Source organism: Euprymna scolopes, chromosome 40, assembly GCF_053919585.1.
Source record: "Euprymna scolopes isolate OS-2025 chromosome 40, ASM5391958v1, whole genome shotgun sequence".
NCBI lineage: Eukaryota > Metazoa > Mollusca > Cephalopoda > Sepiida > Sepiolidae > Euprymna > Euprymna scolopes.
Window position 1 is genome coordinate 18,777,004 of NC_136521.1, and position 17,076 is coordinate 18,794,079.

General features: G+C 31.4%; 1 protein-coding gene across 3 annotated transcripts in view; it reads left to right on the forward strand.

The window, feature by feature from the left end:
• Window positions 1-17,076, forward strand: part of LOC145265402 (uncharacterized) — a 43,696-nt gene that overhangs the window by 15,987 nt on the left and 10,633 nt on the right. For all 3 annotated transcript variants that reach the window (XM_080121225.1, XM_080121227.1, XM_080121226.1), the window contains exon 3: window positions 6,083-6,253. In XM_080121225.1, coding sequence (XP_079977351.1) covers window positions 6,083-6,253 — 171 coding nt within the window. The remainder of the gene's footprint in view (window positions 1-6,082; window positions 6,254-17,076) is intronic.

The following is a 17,076-nucleotide window of genomic DNA, read 5'->3' on the forward strand; positions in this document are numbered from 1 at the left end:
TAACAGTTGTGTGTCTGACATTGCATAGAGAAAATATAAAAATGTTGATTTAATTTTTTTAGAGTATTAATTGTGGAAAAAATCAATCGAATCCATATCATTGTAAGTAAAATTTACGTGTGCATAATTTGAACCAATGTAACTCAACATCCGATCGGCATTGCTAGGAACACAACGTTAACCGCCAAGCTTTAATGATTATGAAAGCGTAACAAACGTTGCTCAAAAAAAAAAAAATAAATAAATGAAGGAATAATTTAATAGAAGAAATACGCAAAACAAAAAATAAACCAAGAAACGACCTAATGTAACAAGTTTTTGTTTTAATTTTTTGTAATGTAAGATTTTTTACTGTAATTTTTTTTTCTTTTTTGTCCAACAAAAAAGTTCAAAACAAAACAGATAAGCAAAGTTTAAGGTTTTGTGTAACAATTAAAGAAACTTTTTTTTTTTCCAGAAAAAGATTAATAAATTATTTATTTTTTCGGTAATGGTCGTTCTTAACATGAGAGGTTTGAGAAGGGTGTCTATTTCTAAAGCCGTTCTTAACATGGGGAGGTTGGGGATGCATTGCGTGTGCGTGCATCTCCACCCACATCCATTCTTCTCAGATCTTTTGGCGATGATGCACTTCTCGACGAATTTAGGAAAACTAATCTCCGGAAAACTCATACCTGGAAAACTCGTCCCCTTTTGCTAGGTAGGAAAACTGGTCCCTTATTGAATAAATATCGATTGAAAACACATTTTATGACCGTTCTTCAAGAAGATATTGTCTTTAAAAGAGAATACACATCCCATAATATTTAAAAAAAAATATATTTTTACTTGTTTACTGTTTTAAAAAAATTAAATTAATTTTTCTAAGTTTTCGTTTTCTACCTAGCTTTGAAAGTTTTTGGTCTTTCAACTTATTTTAAAGAGTTTATTTAGTTAAAAAAAAAAAAAAAAAAGTAATGTCGAGTGTTAGTTATGAACAAAAAATGTCCGACATAAGAGGATCACTTCTTAGGAGGATAATTGCTCAAAAATAGAAAATTAAAGAAAATATTAAGGTATATATAGTTTTAAAATGAGATCCCCCCCCCCCGCCCCTCCAAAAGAAAAAAAAAAAAAAATTGTATATTTTTAGGTAATAATGCACATCCTATATTTTTTAAAATATTTTTACATGTTTATTGTTTTAAAAATTTAAATTGATTTTCTAAGTTTTCGTTTTCAACCTAGCTTTGTAAGTTTTTGGTGTTTAAACTTACTTTAAAGAGTTTATTTAATTAAAAAGAAATAACAAGTAATGTCGCACTCAACATTACTTAGTAAATAATTTTTAACAAAAAATTGTACGAAAATTAAAGAAAATACTGAGGTAGATATAGTTTTAAAACGAGCCTCCCCTACCTCCAAAAGGAAATAAATTTGTATATTTTTAAGTACTGCACAAGTTCCCCCGAAATTACTTTCAATGGCTTTCAAAATAACGTTATTTCAGCGCAGTACCAAAATTAAATAAGACTTTTCTTTTTTGTTGTTTTATAATAACACAAGAATTATTTAAACTGAATTAATTCTTCTAAATAAAATAATCGCTTTCTTTGAATACACGTGTTTTCTTTCTTTATTTTTGTTTCGTAATGACACAAAAAGTGTTAAAACTAGAGTATTTTTTTTTATCAATATTCGATTTTGTTTTTTGTATCTTGACTCCGTGATCAAGTTTTTTGGGGTTTTTTTTAAGCAAGAGTTAAAAATAATTTTTAAAAATATTATGGGGATGCATAGTCACAATAATCTGATTTAGTGATGAGGACAATAGTCTGGAGAGAACTTTGTACTAACACCGAGAGAATTAGCATTTCTCAAATTCTTGAGGAATGATTTGGAAATTTCTTTCCAAATGTAATTTAAAAGTTGTTCGAAATTGAGAACTTCTACTCCAGTTAATCCCGAAAGAATCGCTTTTTTTTTTTTAAGTAGACAACACCAAAAAAAATATACCAGCTTTGTACATGTCTTGTGTAATTTTAAAATTCTCCTTTATATTATATTAGCATGGCTACTCAGCATTGCTTGGGTGGAGAGAAGTGGTATACTAAAGCTATTGAAACCCCTCAGAAAAAAAAAAAAATCAAAACCACTTTTATTTCAAAGTGAGTACCCGTGCAAGCGCAAAAAAAAAAAAATAGTCAGGCTCAAACCTGTAATGTAAAAAAGGAAAAGGAGGTGAAAAAAGCTAACAGGTTAGCCGTCTCGCCCACGGCAATTTTGACGTCACTGGCCTTCGAATTAACATCTTTTAAACTAAGCATGAATGGCAAAAATGTTGACGCAAAAACTGATCCCATTTTGCAAAAATGACTCGGTTGACAAAGAATTAATGGTTTTAGCCAGTTTTTGGATATTTGTCGTCTGAAAGAGACCAATTTTGTTGTGTGTGTTGAAAGTTTTTGGCAAACACACACATTTTGCCCTTTATATAATAGACTAGCGGGGGAGGGGGTACCCAAAGTTGCCTGGGTGTGTCGAGATGGTGTAGTAAGGAACCCTGGAAAAAAAAAAAAATTGGTAGTAGCTTGGGGGGTGGGGGTAAAAAACATCTGTAGGCAGCCTGGGTGGAGTGTTAAAAAAAAAAGTGGTAGTAGGTAGGCAGGCTCGAACCCGTAACGTGAAGGAGAAAAAGGTTTTTAAAAAAAGAACATAACGTTTTAGCCGATGCGTCCATGAAAAAACCGGAAGTCGCAAGCATTGGAATTAAGGCTAGTCAATCAAACGAAGACGATGAATTGAGAAAATGTCAACAAAAAATGCGCCCCCTCCTTGTAGAAAACTGAGTGAAGGAATTAATGCTTTGGCGAATTTTTCAATATTTGTTGTCAGATATGCTGAGCTTCAAAACGATACTGATCTCGTTGGGATCCGTCGTGTGTCGAAAATTTTTGGTACACACACACATTTTGTCTTTTTTATATAATACTAGCGGGAATGCCTGGCGTTGCCCGGGTGTGTGTTGAGCAAAAAAAGAAAATGGTAGTAGGCAGGCAGGCTCGAACCCGTGACGCGAAGGTGGAAAAGAAGAAAGTAAAAGAACAGCTGAGATCTTACCGCTACGCTAAGACACGAGAGGAAGTGAAAAGCATTCAAATTTATACATGTCAATCTAAAAGTTGACTTGAAGTGAATAAGTTAAGAATCACGCAGATGCAGAAATGAAGGTTGGCTGCAGGCCAGTTTCTGCCGTATTTTGCTTCCCTACGATGTTGGGGAAAACCAAAATGAATGGTAATTGTTTGATGTAAAGGGTTTCCCCAACATTGATCAAAGCTAATTGCATTTCTGGAGGTCCCGGCCGGAAAGCCAGGCGGCTTACTTCGCTCTGATTAGTTTCACTTTAATACGAAAGACAAGCACACACACGAAAGGACAGAATAAAGGGAATTCTATAAAAGGCAATCAAAATAAATCTAGAGACGATGTCTGTTCACAAATCGTAGATATTATAATCTAGGAAGTATAAGGAAAGTTCTAAATAAAGGTAACCTTGTTAAGAGAGCCCCCCCCCCTCAAAAAGCCCTTCTTGGACATATAAAAATGTGCACAGCCATTTTGCCTTTTTGTATGACAGTATACAAATGATTGTAGAAAATGACAATCCAGATATGAAAATAATCCGACACTAGCAAAAATTAATTCTTGTCCAATGACTGGATAGAAGCGAAAGCAAATAAAACTTGTATAAAAATTGACCCAAGTTGTAAAGATGTTGCAGAGACAGGAATTTTCAAACTAGAAAATGACTGATATGGCAAAAAAAAATCAATGAATTGAATGTTTATGAGCTCTAGAATATAAAGTATTCTTGGAGTTACATGGGTTGAGGGCCTAGAGAAAAAATAATTTTAAATTGTAAAATACTATGATTTCATCATCTAACAGCCAAAATAGCAGTTTATTATAATTTAAACTGGTTAAACGTGTTAATTGGAAAATGCTTTTTTTATTTTTTATTTATTTATTTATTTTTTTTTTTTTTTTTGCATTTTAAAAAAAAAAAAAATCGTATTTTATTGATTTTTTTTTAAGCACAAAAGACACGATTGCATCAGATGTTGCCAACATTTTGCTTTTTTTTTAATTTTTTTTTTTTTTCTAACTTGTATAACATTTCAAAACTCCATAAATTAAAAACTTTTAACGTTGCATGAAAAGAAGAAGAAAAAAATTTTTTTTAATAAAAATTTGGTGCTTCTATATTATACAAACCAAAAAACTTATTGAATTTCAAATACAATAAATGGTAACTACGTAATTGTCATGTTGCAAATAGTAGCATATCCAAAAATTATGGAAAACGATAAGGTAGATTTCAATGAATGAAGTTCTTTCTTAGAACTGCCCGCATGTGGAACACTGTTCTATTGGTCTATTTCCCGACCGACTATAATATGGTAGGCTTCAAATTCAGTATAAGCAAGTTTTTTTGAGCTGTCCCCTTAAATAATCCAAATTCTGCCCAATCTACAACATTAGTGATTACTAAAGTACCACCTTGATAAATGGTGACTACCTTATTAAAAAAAAGGGGGGGTAGAAAAATAACTCTTAATGAGAAACTGTTTTCGATAAAGATTATAAGGGAATAAATTCAGACATTTTGAATTACATTCATCATGTAACGTAAGCAACAATTTAATTATCTCCCCTGTCAATTCATCTTTTTTTTTTTTATTTTTTTAATTTTTTTTTTTTTAGTAGGCGTAATATTGATCACCGCTTCCTTTCACAAATTTCTTATTTCATTAATAATTATTTTTCTACCTTATTTTTCATAATTTTTGAATGTGTTAATACTTTAGACCTGACAATTATGCAGATACAATTAGTTTCACTTGAAATTCAATGTTTTGTACGTTTGTGTAATATAGAAGCATCTAAAAATATTCTGCATTAATTTAATTAAAAAACTAATTAGTTACATGTGGCCTTCAGGAGATTCTGAGTTTTAAGTGTCTCCTGGCATAAATAACTTATGAATATACAGAAAAAAAATTCTTTGCTGTGTCTGTAAAACCAAATACTGGTTAGATATTTCTGGAGTTAATGAAAATCACTAAAATTAACCAGATTACCATTGACTAACCTTTCGAAGGCTTTTTTATTGAGGCGACTAACCTATAATATTGGATAGAGCTATATCACTAATAAAATGTACTTTAACACGTGTTTGAGTTACTGCATCACTAATAATCAGGAAAAGTATAAATCCATATGTCTTCCCTCTAGCTATGGATTAAGTAGACTCAACTCAAGTGTTGATTGTATACAATTAAAGTAAAAATAAGACCAGTTTTTCTCCCCCTTATTACTGGATTCCGACAATGCTAGTTCAGGAGATATTGTTGGTGATTGTGCAGCCCTTGCTTCACTATAGACTATTTTATGCACACTCAATGAGAGACAAAGCTTTTTTCTTCATTTATTTTTTTTTTTTAACTTCAATTCCAAAATGGCAATGTTTTAGTATGTATTTTGTATGATTAAAATGTATTTTAAAATACAAAGCAAAACATACTTAGCAAAACATTAATTTGCTTTCACACACACACACACACGCACACACACATTGGTTGGTTGAATGTTAATGGTCAAAGGGAAGAATCCGTTCACAATTTTTTTTTTTATTTCTCAGCAAATGCCTATATTTTCTTTTATATTGTCTTAGGTGGTTCGCAACTCATAAAATGCAGAAAATTATATATAGCTAAATTACCATATAATTTCGTAACTATAGATAACACAGAAAATGATCTTTAAAGAAAAAACAATCTCTTCTTGATGAAACCTGACCCAGTTGACCCCCCCCCCTCAACTAATGATTAATTAGAAAAGGTTAGATATTATAGATCTTGGGCAATGCCAATCAAGAAAATACCAACTTTGTGTTTGTTTTGTGGTTTATGACTCTTAGCTCGACGCGCACATAATGTTATATAATAGAACATTAAATGCTATTAATTTTTTTATATCTGGTGTGTTTGAGTGGAAACTTCCACCATTTCCTTATCAACTTTATCTTGAAAACTTTCAGAATGCTTGGAGGTAGCCGAATCCGTGTATCTCTGGCTCGTCCTCGCACAAGAGGTCGTCGTCGAAGGGTTTTTGATCCCAACCTTCGCTGTTATCAGTGTGGTCGAAAAGGACATTTCTTCAGGGACTGTGATGATTCGCGGCGATTTGCAAGGCGACGATATATGAGCAGGTAAGCTTTTTATTTTATTTTTATTATTTTTTTCATCCTTAGAATTTGTTTTATTTTTGCCGTTGAATTTCTGCGAGTGAAAAACTTTTCTTTTTAAAAAGAAAAAGTGAATATTTTAGAAAACCTTGCTAATTCTGAAAACTTTTTTTTTTTTTTTTTTACTTCAATGTAAGTTCTTAGAAAACTTGGAGCCAACTTTTGCTCTCTATATGAAATACAATGATATTAGTTTCCATTAAAGTTCTCCTTTATCTTTCAAATGTTGTTAAAAAACATGGAGAACACTTATTTTCATCTCTAGTTGACTGTTATAGGTATCTCTTGTGGTCTCTTAATCTTACCAGATTCCAGGACAGTAATTCATCTGGTTTGGAATATCCATCCGAATGCTGTTACTTAAGGTAACATGTCTTTGAGAAAGTGCACTATTTCTTGTATAAGCCATTGTGAGTTAGCCATACAAAGGTGATCTTGTTTGGACTTTGAATATTTGGTCATGGTTAACTTGTAGAGGGAAGCATCCTTATGCCAGGTTGTTCTGATAAGCTCCTGCACAGAGAGACCAACGACAGTCAAGTATGATGTCTACAGGTAATTCAAACTTTCCATAATGTGTGTGTACTATATATAATACTAGCAAGGATCTGTGGGATTGCTACTTGTGATGCGGGAAAGACTTCCAATAACAAAACAACAGTTAAACACAACTGTGAGATCTTTTCTGGCAAGCAGAATTCTGCTTTTTATTTATTTTCTTTTTCTAGTTAAAAGGTTGATTTTTCTGCCTTGGATTGATTTTATTATTCTTCCTCTCGTATCTTGTTTCACTTCCCTTTCTCTGTACATCAAATGATGGAGAGGAGGAGTAGTAGCCTTGTTTCATCCAAGAAAGATTTCCTGTCCACACATACAATGTGAACTCTGTCTTTTTTTTTTTTTTTTTTAATATATATATATATATGAGCCAACCCCTTTTTCATGATTTTAAATGATTTTTATTATGCAAAGCTTTTCGACAAAACAAAGCTAATTTTAACAGAATTTAGCAAATTTTCAAAGCAAAAATAGTTCAAACTTATCAACAGTTATAGTGAGACGTTATTTGCCCTCTCCCCCAAATATGAAATGATCCTCCATTTCTGAGATATTCTGTTTTGTAGCTTACTTTTTTTTTTTAATTGATAAGTTTGTTTTATTTGTGGATGGGCGTGGGGGCTCCTTTGTTTTTTACATGTGATTTAAAAAAAATAAGGAAATTGAGTTTAGGGCCAGTGTTGTGAAATTCATCTAGATTCTAATTTTTCCTTTTTCATTGGCCACTCGCATTTATGAGCTGAAGTACTTGTCTAAACTGTTTGTCGCAAAAACAAAAAAAATTATACCAAAAAAATAACTTCGCAATAAAGTTGCATAGACTTGATTTATGTTCAAATCGAAACAGTATTTATTAAAAAAAATATTTTAGTAGAGAATTGTCTCTTTCGATTTTGATTGGTCCTGAAATCAGTGTCTTGTATTTATATTGAATAAAAATGATTTGTCACAACATGGACCATTTATATATTTGTGAACTAATAAAAATATGGACCATTTAGTCTCTGTTTATTTGGTGTTCTGCATATTTATATCCTCTGCAAGAAGAGATTAGACATACGATCAAATAGATTTAAAAAAGCTTGTGCACTCTGGCTTACAAAAAATGCTGATTAATCTGATGAGAATTTTCTTGTAGGGACACGTCAGGTGATTAGCACAAAAGTAATTCATCCTCACATGAAGCCGCTGAAAGCGCGAACTATATTTCGGCCCAACAGCAACCGCTGAATTGATTGTTAAAGATGTATCCTAACTGGTACAAACAATACTTACTCCAGCTGTGCCAGAGCATTATTGTTTTAATATATATGTTTTGTTTTTGTTTTTGCGATATGTTTTGAATGAATTCAATTATTTATATGAAAGTGCATTTTAACCTAAATGCGAGTTGAGAATAATTTTCCCTTTGACCAATTTGGTACTCCCAAATGGGGAGTGGCATATAGATATGTGTTTCGTCATTTATGACTTGTCAGATTCGAAATCAGGACATCATGGTAATAAGCCTAAATTCTTACGACTGGAACATCTTGCACGACTGTTTTGGATATATCGCGATTTACATAGATGTTTTTTTTTTTTTTTTTTTTTTTGCAATACGTTTTGAATGAATTCAGTTATTTATACAAACAAATAAACAAATATCTACGTAAATCACGATATATCCAAAACAGTCGTGCGAGATGGTCCAGTGGTAAGAGTTTAAGCTTCTTACCGTGAGGTCCCGATTTCGAATTTCGCTAGATTCAGCCACTCTGATGAGTCGTAGATGACCAAACACGTGAGTGTGTATGTGTGTATATATATATATATATATATATATATATATTACACATCAAGTTATAGGTATCCAAGAAAGGAAACTCCTGAATTTAACGTTAGATGATTAAGTGCCCAATAAAAGAAGAGTAAGATATATTTTTATTGATATAGACAAATTTTTAAAAATGTTTGTCTTCAAAAAAAAAAAGCCAGACAAGTACTTGTTGTTTTAAGAAACCATCTGTTCGAAACAGTAGCATGTCCAGTGTCATGACTTTGTCAATTTGTCTATATCAATCTGTGTTTTGTGTGTGTTTGTAATATATATATATACACACACACTAGCAAAAATCTGTTTATAAGAAAAAAGGAATCTCATTAGTCTGGCCTTTGTATATGTCAGTTTCTATATTAATACAATATCTTTCTTTCCATTTCCACTTTAGTAATAGGTCCTGGATATGACCTTAAACTATATCCGATGGTAAGGCCCTATCTTGCGGGCTTTGGGGAGTGTAGAACCCCTTAATTGCCATTGCTCCCAAGTCCACTTTGACCCAGAGTGGTAGTACCTGTTAGGGTCCCAACTATGGATTAAATAGAAACTGACTTGAAAAAAAATATATATTCTATTAAAAAAAATGTTCTTCAAAATCATTGGATTCGGCATTAAATAACCTGAAAAGGGTTGATTGCCGTAAAACAACCAACCAACCAACCACTTTAGTAATACAAGCATATGATTTGCTACAGTTTAATGAGTTAGATCACCCCCCCCCCCCCATCTAATTTAAGAGTTTTTTTTTTTTCTCTCAAATGAGTTATGTCCCTTGATTTGATCTGATTTCATATTTCCTTTAGCAATCTTCTGAAGTTACTGGTTTCTGTATTGAATTTTTCAGATAAACACTATTTCAATCAACTTGTATAAGTTATTTCATATTATTTACTAAAATATAATCTTCGTTCCAAAAGTAAAGCATTCTATTTTTTTTTTAAGTAAAAAAAAAACATTAAAGAGCTATGAAGATGGTGTGGTACCAGTAAAACGAGTGACCTTTTATGCTCCAGAACTTGATTTTCTTATTAGTGAATGTTGATCAGTTCAATTTTTTTCTGAATGAATTGATGTATCTTTGCATCTGATGTACGCCCATGAGTAAGGTTGCTTTCTCACACAGTCAATATCTCTAACATATGAAACTTTCACAGATCATGGAATGCATAAGTTCAGTCGTCATAACAATGCAATTTGTACTCCCCTCTGATCCGTTTGGGCAGAATAAAAAATAATAGGAGACCTTACTTTTGGAACTCCTTCATAAGTACAATTTAGCTTCCTATCAAAATGATTTCATTTACAAATAAGTAATCTTATACTAGGAAATTACCTAAACTAGTTGCTTTTCAAAAGTGTTTGATTTTTCCATTTCTTTTTGCCCCAGAATTTCTATTATAAAATGATCTTCCATTGGAAAATAGGTCCCCAATACATGCCCTACAGATTCTCATTTCGTAATATTTTCTTTAATAAAATTTGAATGAGATCGTAAATCTCTTGAACTTTGAGTGCGAATTAGCAGCCAATCTATTTTAAGGTAAGCTTATTCTGTTTTATTTCCTCTCCTGGAAAGGAAGTAAACGCCCTCATCACGTATGTGCCCTTGACCTAGAATGTGAACTGAATCCGGTTGATGAACTTGGTAAAATATTAAACTTTTTTTTTTTTTTCTTATTGGTTTGCTTGTAATTTTAAACTTTCACCAAATTATGAAATTAGCTTCATTTTTTTTTTTTCTATTTTAAATTTACTCTCCCCCTCCCCCTTTTTTTAATTGATAAATATTGGTGATTTCAAACTGCCAATGCATTTTTTTTTTCATCTCATGATTTAATCAATACATTTTTTTTTTTTCCTGCTTAGTTTTTTTATGTCTTTGTTTTTATGGCATACATGTTTGTGGATCTTTATCTCGCATGTTTTAAGAGACAATTGATAAAAGATACTTTTAAATGGTTTCCAATAAATCTTTTTAAATTTGATTTCATATTAAAATATTTGCTTCTTGGGATAATCCTCTGTAACTACTCTATATATGATTCCAATCTTATGCATAAGTGTCAGATTTCAAATTTTAGTGAAAAACTATCGCTCTTAATAGTTGTCACTATTCTACCAACCAAATATCTATGTAAGATAACGGCCAACTAATATCCACTTAAAGGGTTCCTCTTCAGACGGTCTACAAACATTTTATTTTAGAGTCTTTAGAGAAATGGGTGAATCTCTTCTAACCTCTTATGTGGATTACTGCTGCCATGTAACGAACCTTTCTCTGTCCACCGCAGCTGGCAGTCATTTGTGCTGCTGTTGTCACCACCTTGGCACATGCTGCAACTGGTATTACAACCACTGCAATCACCCCTCCTCACACACATCTTCAAGCAACTGAAGATTACTTGTGAACTTGATATTTGCATGAAACTCCTTCCTTTGGAGGAAACCAGTTCAAACTGTCTAGAGTTAATGCTGCTTCGGTTTGGTTCATCTGATCAATATTTTGTGATGTCATTAACTGTGCATGGTTATCCTCCATCTGTTTCAGTGAATGACTTCATCATTTGTGCATGAGAACAAAAAAGATTCTGTTTCAATTGTATATAGATTGATGTAAATATTTTAACACGGCTTTCTCTTAATTTGGAAAATACATTAAGTAATTTCTATTTATTTTTCTTTGTGTTTTTCTTTTAATTTTAAAGTTAAAATTTATTGGCGTTGTTTTATTTTAGTAGGTTTAGAAAGAAGCTGTTTTTGTGCTTCCCTCTCTCTCTCTGCACACACAGGGATCCATAGGCAATTCATCCTAGTTTCAGGGTTTTTTTCCAATTGGAGACTTCCATCCCTGTGAACATAAATGAAGAATCATATTTACAGTAGTAATGAGCATTTTTATCTCAAGAAGTCCTAATTTAAAATTTTCTTTGTTAAAGCATCAACTCCTTTTTTTAATCTTTTTCTTGGATTTTGTTCTGTAAAAAATTTACAAATTTACTTTGATTTTTGTTGAGGTTTTAATTTTTCTCGTTCCATCTAAAAATATGGTCACTTCATTTTTAAATATATTTTTGGATTTGAGTATTTTTTGTAGTATACAGGAGTGTACTGTTCAATTGGACTCTAAATGTTGACCTTGTAGCAGCTTTATCCACTATTAATGTTTTATTTCTTTTTTCTTTTTTTTTTAATTTTGCACATGTTGCATTATTGAAGGTTTTCCATTTTTTCTTTTTTTTTTTTTCTTTTTTTTTAAACAAAACCCTGTTGTGATTATCCTCATTAGATTTGTGATTGTGGATTTAATCCTTCACTGAAATGCTGCAGCAGAGCTGATTGCAAATTGACAGTTTTCCCTATTTTCATCAGGGAATTGGTCTATGGTATGGTTATGAATGGTGTTTGGTGATGGTTGGTAGGATTGGTCGATAAATTGTGAACCCATGGTTGGTTAGTTGGGTTGTGGTGGAGCGCAAAAAAAAGGTCCTCCCTGCAGATACAAGATGGACAGCTTGTGGTAGTGCATGGGTTTTGTTTCAAAATTTGAGAGAAAAAAAAGCGGCTTTGAAACCAGGTATGTATGTACAATGGCAGATTTACTCTAGCAACCGTCTCTCTCACACACACTCCATCTTGCCAAACAAGATGGCATTTAGTAAAAACCCAACTCTACAAGAATGAAAATGAAAATTCAGTTTGTATAACCTTTTGACCTTGTGATTCGCCTTGCTGAACGATATGCTACAGGAAGAAAAGTTTAAAAAAAAAAATGTGGAGACGGTCACATTTTGTTTGTCTTGTTTTTCTGTTAAATTTTTTTAAATTCTGTTTTTCAAAATGTTTGGAAAAATGGATTTTAATTATCCTTATTGTTGAAAAATAAAATCTATTTTTTATTTCACAATTGGATGTATCTCACCATATGCCGGCTGTCAACAGGTCTTAGTCAAATTTTGCCCTGCGTTGAATCACCTGCACTTAAAATGGCAACTCTGCCACTGAACCCCCATGCCTAAGAACGTTGAGCAACTGCCATGTCTTAACCACTGTCGTGTTTGCATACTATGGTAGTTGTTCAGACTTCTGTGGTGCGGTGCTTTAGTGGCAGTTGCAGCTTTGCATGCAAGTGTGGTTGGTTTCAAATTCTGGGTCAGGATATATCCTACTAAAGAACCCAAAGGAGGGTAGTACTTGAATAGATGGGTGGGGATGGGGCTCTGTGTCTGATTGTGGAGAAACAGAACAAACTATCATAAATCTATATTAAAATTTTTTGTTTTAAAAATGAAGTAATTGTTTTTTTGTTTTTTGAATGACCAAAAAAAAAAAACAGCCTTGTTTGCTTTGGGGAAAGGTAGAGGCTGTTTGGTTTTGGTTTTTATTTACAACAATAAATGATCTTTGGATTAAAAGGAAATTTCTTTTTTCGTGTAAATGGGGAATTGTCATTGTTGAACAAGAACAGAAATCTTTTTTTTCTTTTTTTTTTTCTCCTATTTCTGTTCGACTTAAGATGCAAAATTGAAAATTTTAAAAACAGAAACTAACCTTTATTTGAGGGCGTGGGGCATTTCAAGCTAGTATCTGTAGAAGTTAGATTACACTTTTTAAAAAAAAAAAAAAAAAAGGGGAATTTAATTTTTCCAAGCATTTCTTGTGGACTTTTTCTGTAAAGTTTAACATTTGCCATTGGTGCATTATTCGAAAATTCATAAAATTTTGAATTCTAATTTCAAAATAAAATCCATGGAAATTTAATTCAAAATTTTCTGTTTATATAAAATTTGGTTTCTTCAGTTTTGTTCAATAATAATTTAACTATCTCTTGAAAACAAAAGTTTATAACTTCACCAAAACTAAAGTTTTTTTTTTTTTTTTTTTTTTTGTGGGGGTGGGGTCTGCATTATTCTTAACATATCTTGTATGTTTTTTATAAATGCATTTTTTCTTTTATTTGTGACTTTGTCAGAGTGTGGAAATGGTTTTACAATTATTTTTTTAATTTTTTTTTTTTTTTTTTTTACTTGATTTAAAAAATATTAACGAAAAAAATCCAACTACTTTACCCATGCACACCCACACACACACCTTTTTATTTTATTTTAAATTTAAATTAATTTTTCTGTTGACAGTTTCTCTAATCACCAGGATTTCTCTTTTTCTTTTTAACACCAACCTCGTGTTTGATAACTAGAAAAGGAAGGTAACAGCACATGTTTCTGTTCACTTGACTCGGCTTGAAATATTCACCATACAAAAAAAAATTCTGTTTTTTTTTTTTTTTTTCCACATAGATTAAACAAGATTTATTAAAAAATAGTTTTTCACATAAACACTTTAGGGAATCTGAAGATTAAGCTCAAACGAAATCTATTCAATAAAAATATTTAGTAATGTGTTTTTAATCGTCATTTTAACGTGTTTTTAATCGTCACTCTAATTGAATTCAAAAGTAATTCTAACATTGATTCTGATTATTGTTCGATCACGAAAGTTAAGTGACATTTAGCCTGGTCAGTACTAAATGAGTAACCATTGTTTCAAGCCTTGGATTTCTCCTTACCACTGGATTCATAAAATGTTGAGATTTAGCTAGGGATTGTGCAACTTTTGCTGCACTGGCATACTTACAGTAGGTAGGGTATCCATTGTCTCTTTAGTCTGAACACAAGCCTTATCATGAAGAATAAAATTTGAATACCTAATTCGACTGTGATAAAAACTTTGGTCTTAAGCTAAACATGGTGGGGGTGGGGGCAGTATAAAGTATTAATTCTGATTGTTTACATAAACAAAACCCTGATCAAACTATGCACGTAACATACAACATATTACTTTCATGATCTTTTTAAAATCTAGAATTGCTTCTGTACCTGTTTCTTCAAAGAATCTATTACAAGTAGGCTCCATGTTTTGACGCTGCTCAGGAAAGTATATTAAGGAGGGAGAGGGGGTAAGTGAATGAATTATAGGTATTGTTCCTATTTACTTGGCTCCTCATAAGGACAAAGTTACTGATAGATCAGTTTTGAATAAGAGGAAAATTCAGCTCCCCAAAAAGGAGCACACTGGATGGAGAGGATATTCTTCAATTTCGGATTTTTTCAGTGATTAGAAACACAATAGACTAAGTGTAGAATTGAAACAAATACTGCACTTTTTTCTAGCTTCATATGTATTTTGCTAAATTATATATTTATTCTGAGAAGTTTATAACAAAATGGCAACTGGTTACATAACTTGCTCTTTTGTATTTGACATGCATAACCGAGAAACAAAGTAAACATAAAGTCATCATTTTGAGTTCCTTAACGTATTCTGTAAATTTAATATATTCCACTAATTCAGAATGTGTATAAAAAAAATAAAAATAAAAATTGCATGTTCTTGATGGTTAGAACAACCGAAAGAATAAACTTATTTCTAGGGAGTATTTATTGGTTAAAAATCTAGTGTTGTATATAGACAATAGTGATTTTCACCGAATGAGAAAATGGCCCCAGTGTCTTTAAGAGAAGTGGAAGTAAACATTAATGTGAGAGTGAAAATAGTGGTAACATTTTTTTTTAATTTTTTTTTTAATGTACGAAATTTTTTTTTTTTTTGGGGGGGGGGGGTCAAAAAGAATGGATATTTTCTAGAAACTCGCATGAGTAGTGAACGTAGATGGGTGACAGGATGAATTTGTATATAAAGCTTTTAGTTTTAAAACTATTATAACCAATCCAATGAGGTTGAAAAGTTGACTGTTATATAGATTTTCAAATGTCTCTTAGGAAATTCCATACAGTATGACAAGTTTTTGCAAAACGTTTCGTCTCCTTTAAATATTCTAAAACATGAGCTGAGTGTGTCAGCAAAATGAAACGTTTTTTTATTAAGAAATGAGGAAAAAGGTTGAAAAAAAATTTTTTTTTTTTTTACTAATATTTTTTTTAATACAATTTATATGCTACGCCAATTTCATGTTTGTGTATATGTTAGCACCTTCATCCCCATTTTGATGAGATGAGATTGCATTTGCTGAAGATGTAATGCAAAATCGATTTCAAAAATTCATCTGATGTCACTTTTCTTAAATGTACTTTCTTGGCTCTTGGAAGATCAATATGCAATTTTTGTTCTATCAAAAAAAAAAAAAAAAAAAAAAATTGTGATCATGCCAGATGGGCATTAAATGGAAATCTGCCACAAACCAGGGTTTTGGGGATCTGCATATTATGATGAAAGTACATTAACAAGTGTTTCGATAAGCAAGTTTTAGTTTGGATTAAAGTGGTATAATATGGGGTCTACGTTTGTGCCAGGCATCCACAGAATGAGGATATTTAAAAGTGCAAAATGAAGTATACACGCATTGAATTTCCACAAGTTCTGTTGATTGTTAATGATGGGACGATTTTAATATTTTTCTAAGTGTCTGATGTAATTACAGATTTTCTTAATTTCCGATTCTGATTCTGAAATCGCCTAAAGTATGAATTTCATGGAGGAGAGGTATTGCTATAGCAGTGTCCTCATTTACTTTTAAATTTATTTTTATAATTTTCTATTTGACAAATTTAATGTTTCCCCTTTATTGCATAAAAGTTTTTGACAAACTCACCGAGATTTTTATCTCTACTTTTCACGTCTCCCTTTTTTTTTTATTATTCAACTTGAGCCATTTTTATCTAAATTTGTCATGATTTATTTTAGTTTCACTGATTAAAATCAATAAATATTGGCCAATTATCATTAGTACCAGCAATAGAACAAACAAACAAAAATTAAAAATCACTTTTGGAATTTCAGATTCCAATTTTTTTTATACAGATTCTGATGCTGCAAAAAGTTCTGGTTTTTCCAAAATCTGATTTCAATTAATCATCTCAACACTAATTATGATAATTATTATTTTAAAGTGTTTGTTCTTAATTCGATTGAACAATTTTTGGTTCTTGTCCAGAATTTCCTTTATAAAAAGAAATATGTATGATGTATGTACTAGTGATAAGCCCAAAATATCATGCTCCAAAAATCATATTCATTGATGTAGTTTTATTTAAAGAAAATAATTTAAAAATGATTAATGGGAATTCGTAGGCATTACAACAAATCTTTCAAGTTTGAATTGAGTTATCTCCTTTTGTTAAAATTTTTTAAATGTCTGTTATTTATAAAATTTAGTTTTATTTAAAAATAAAACTACTTGATCAATTTACATGATTTTTGGAATTTTCATTTCATCACATCATATTTTTCTATATTTTTGTTTTGTTAATATAAGGGACTTGTGGACATAAACCAAACTTTCATGAAATCTAAATTATATCTATAACATCTTTTAATAGTTATGATGGGTTTCAATAAACACTCGTAACCTAGAGTAGCCATTAACTAGTGGCTAGAGCAATTTATATATATA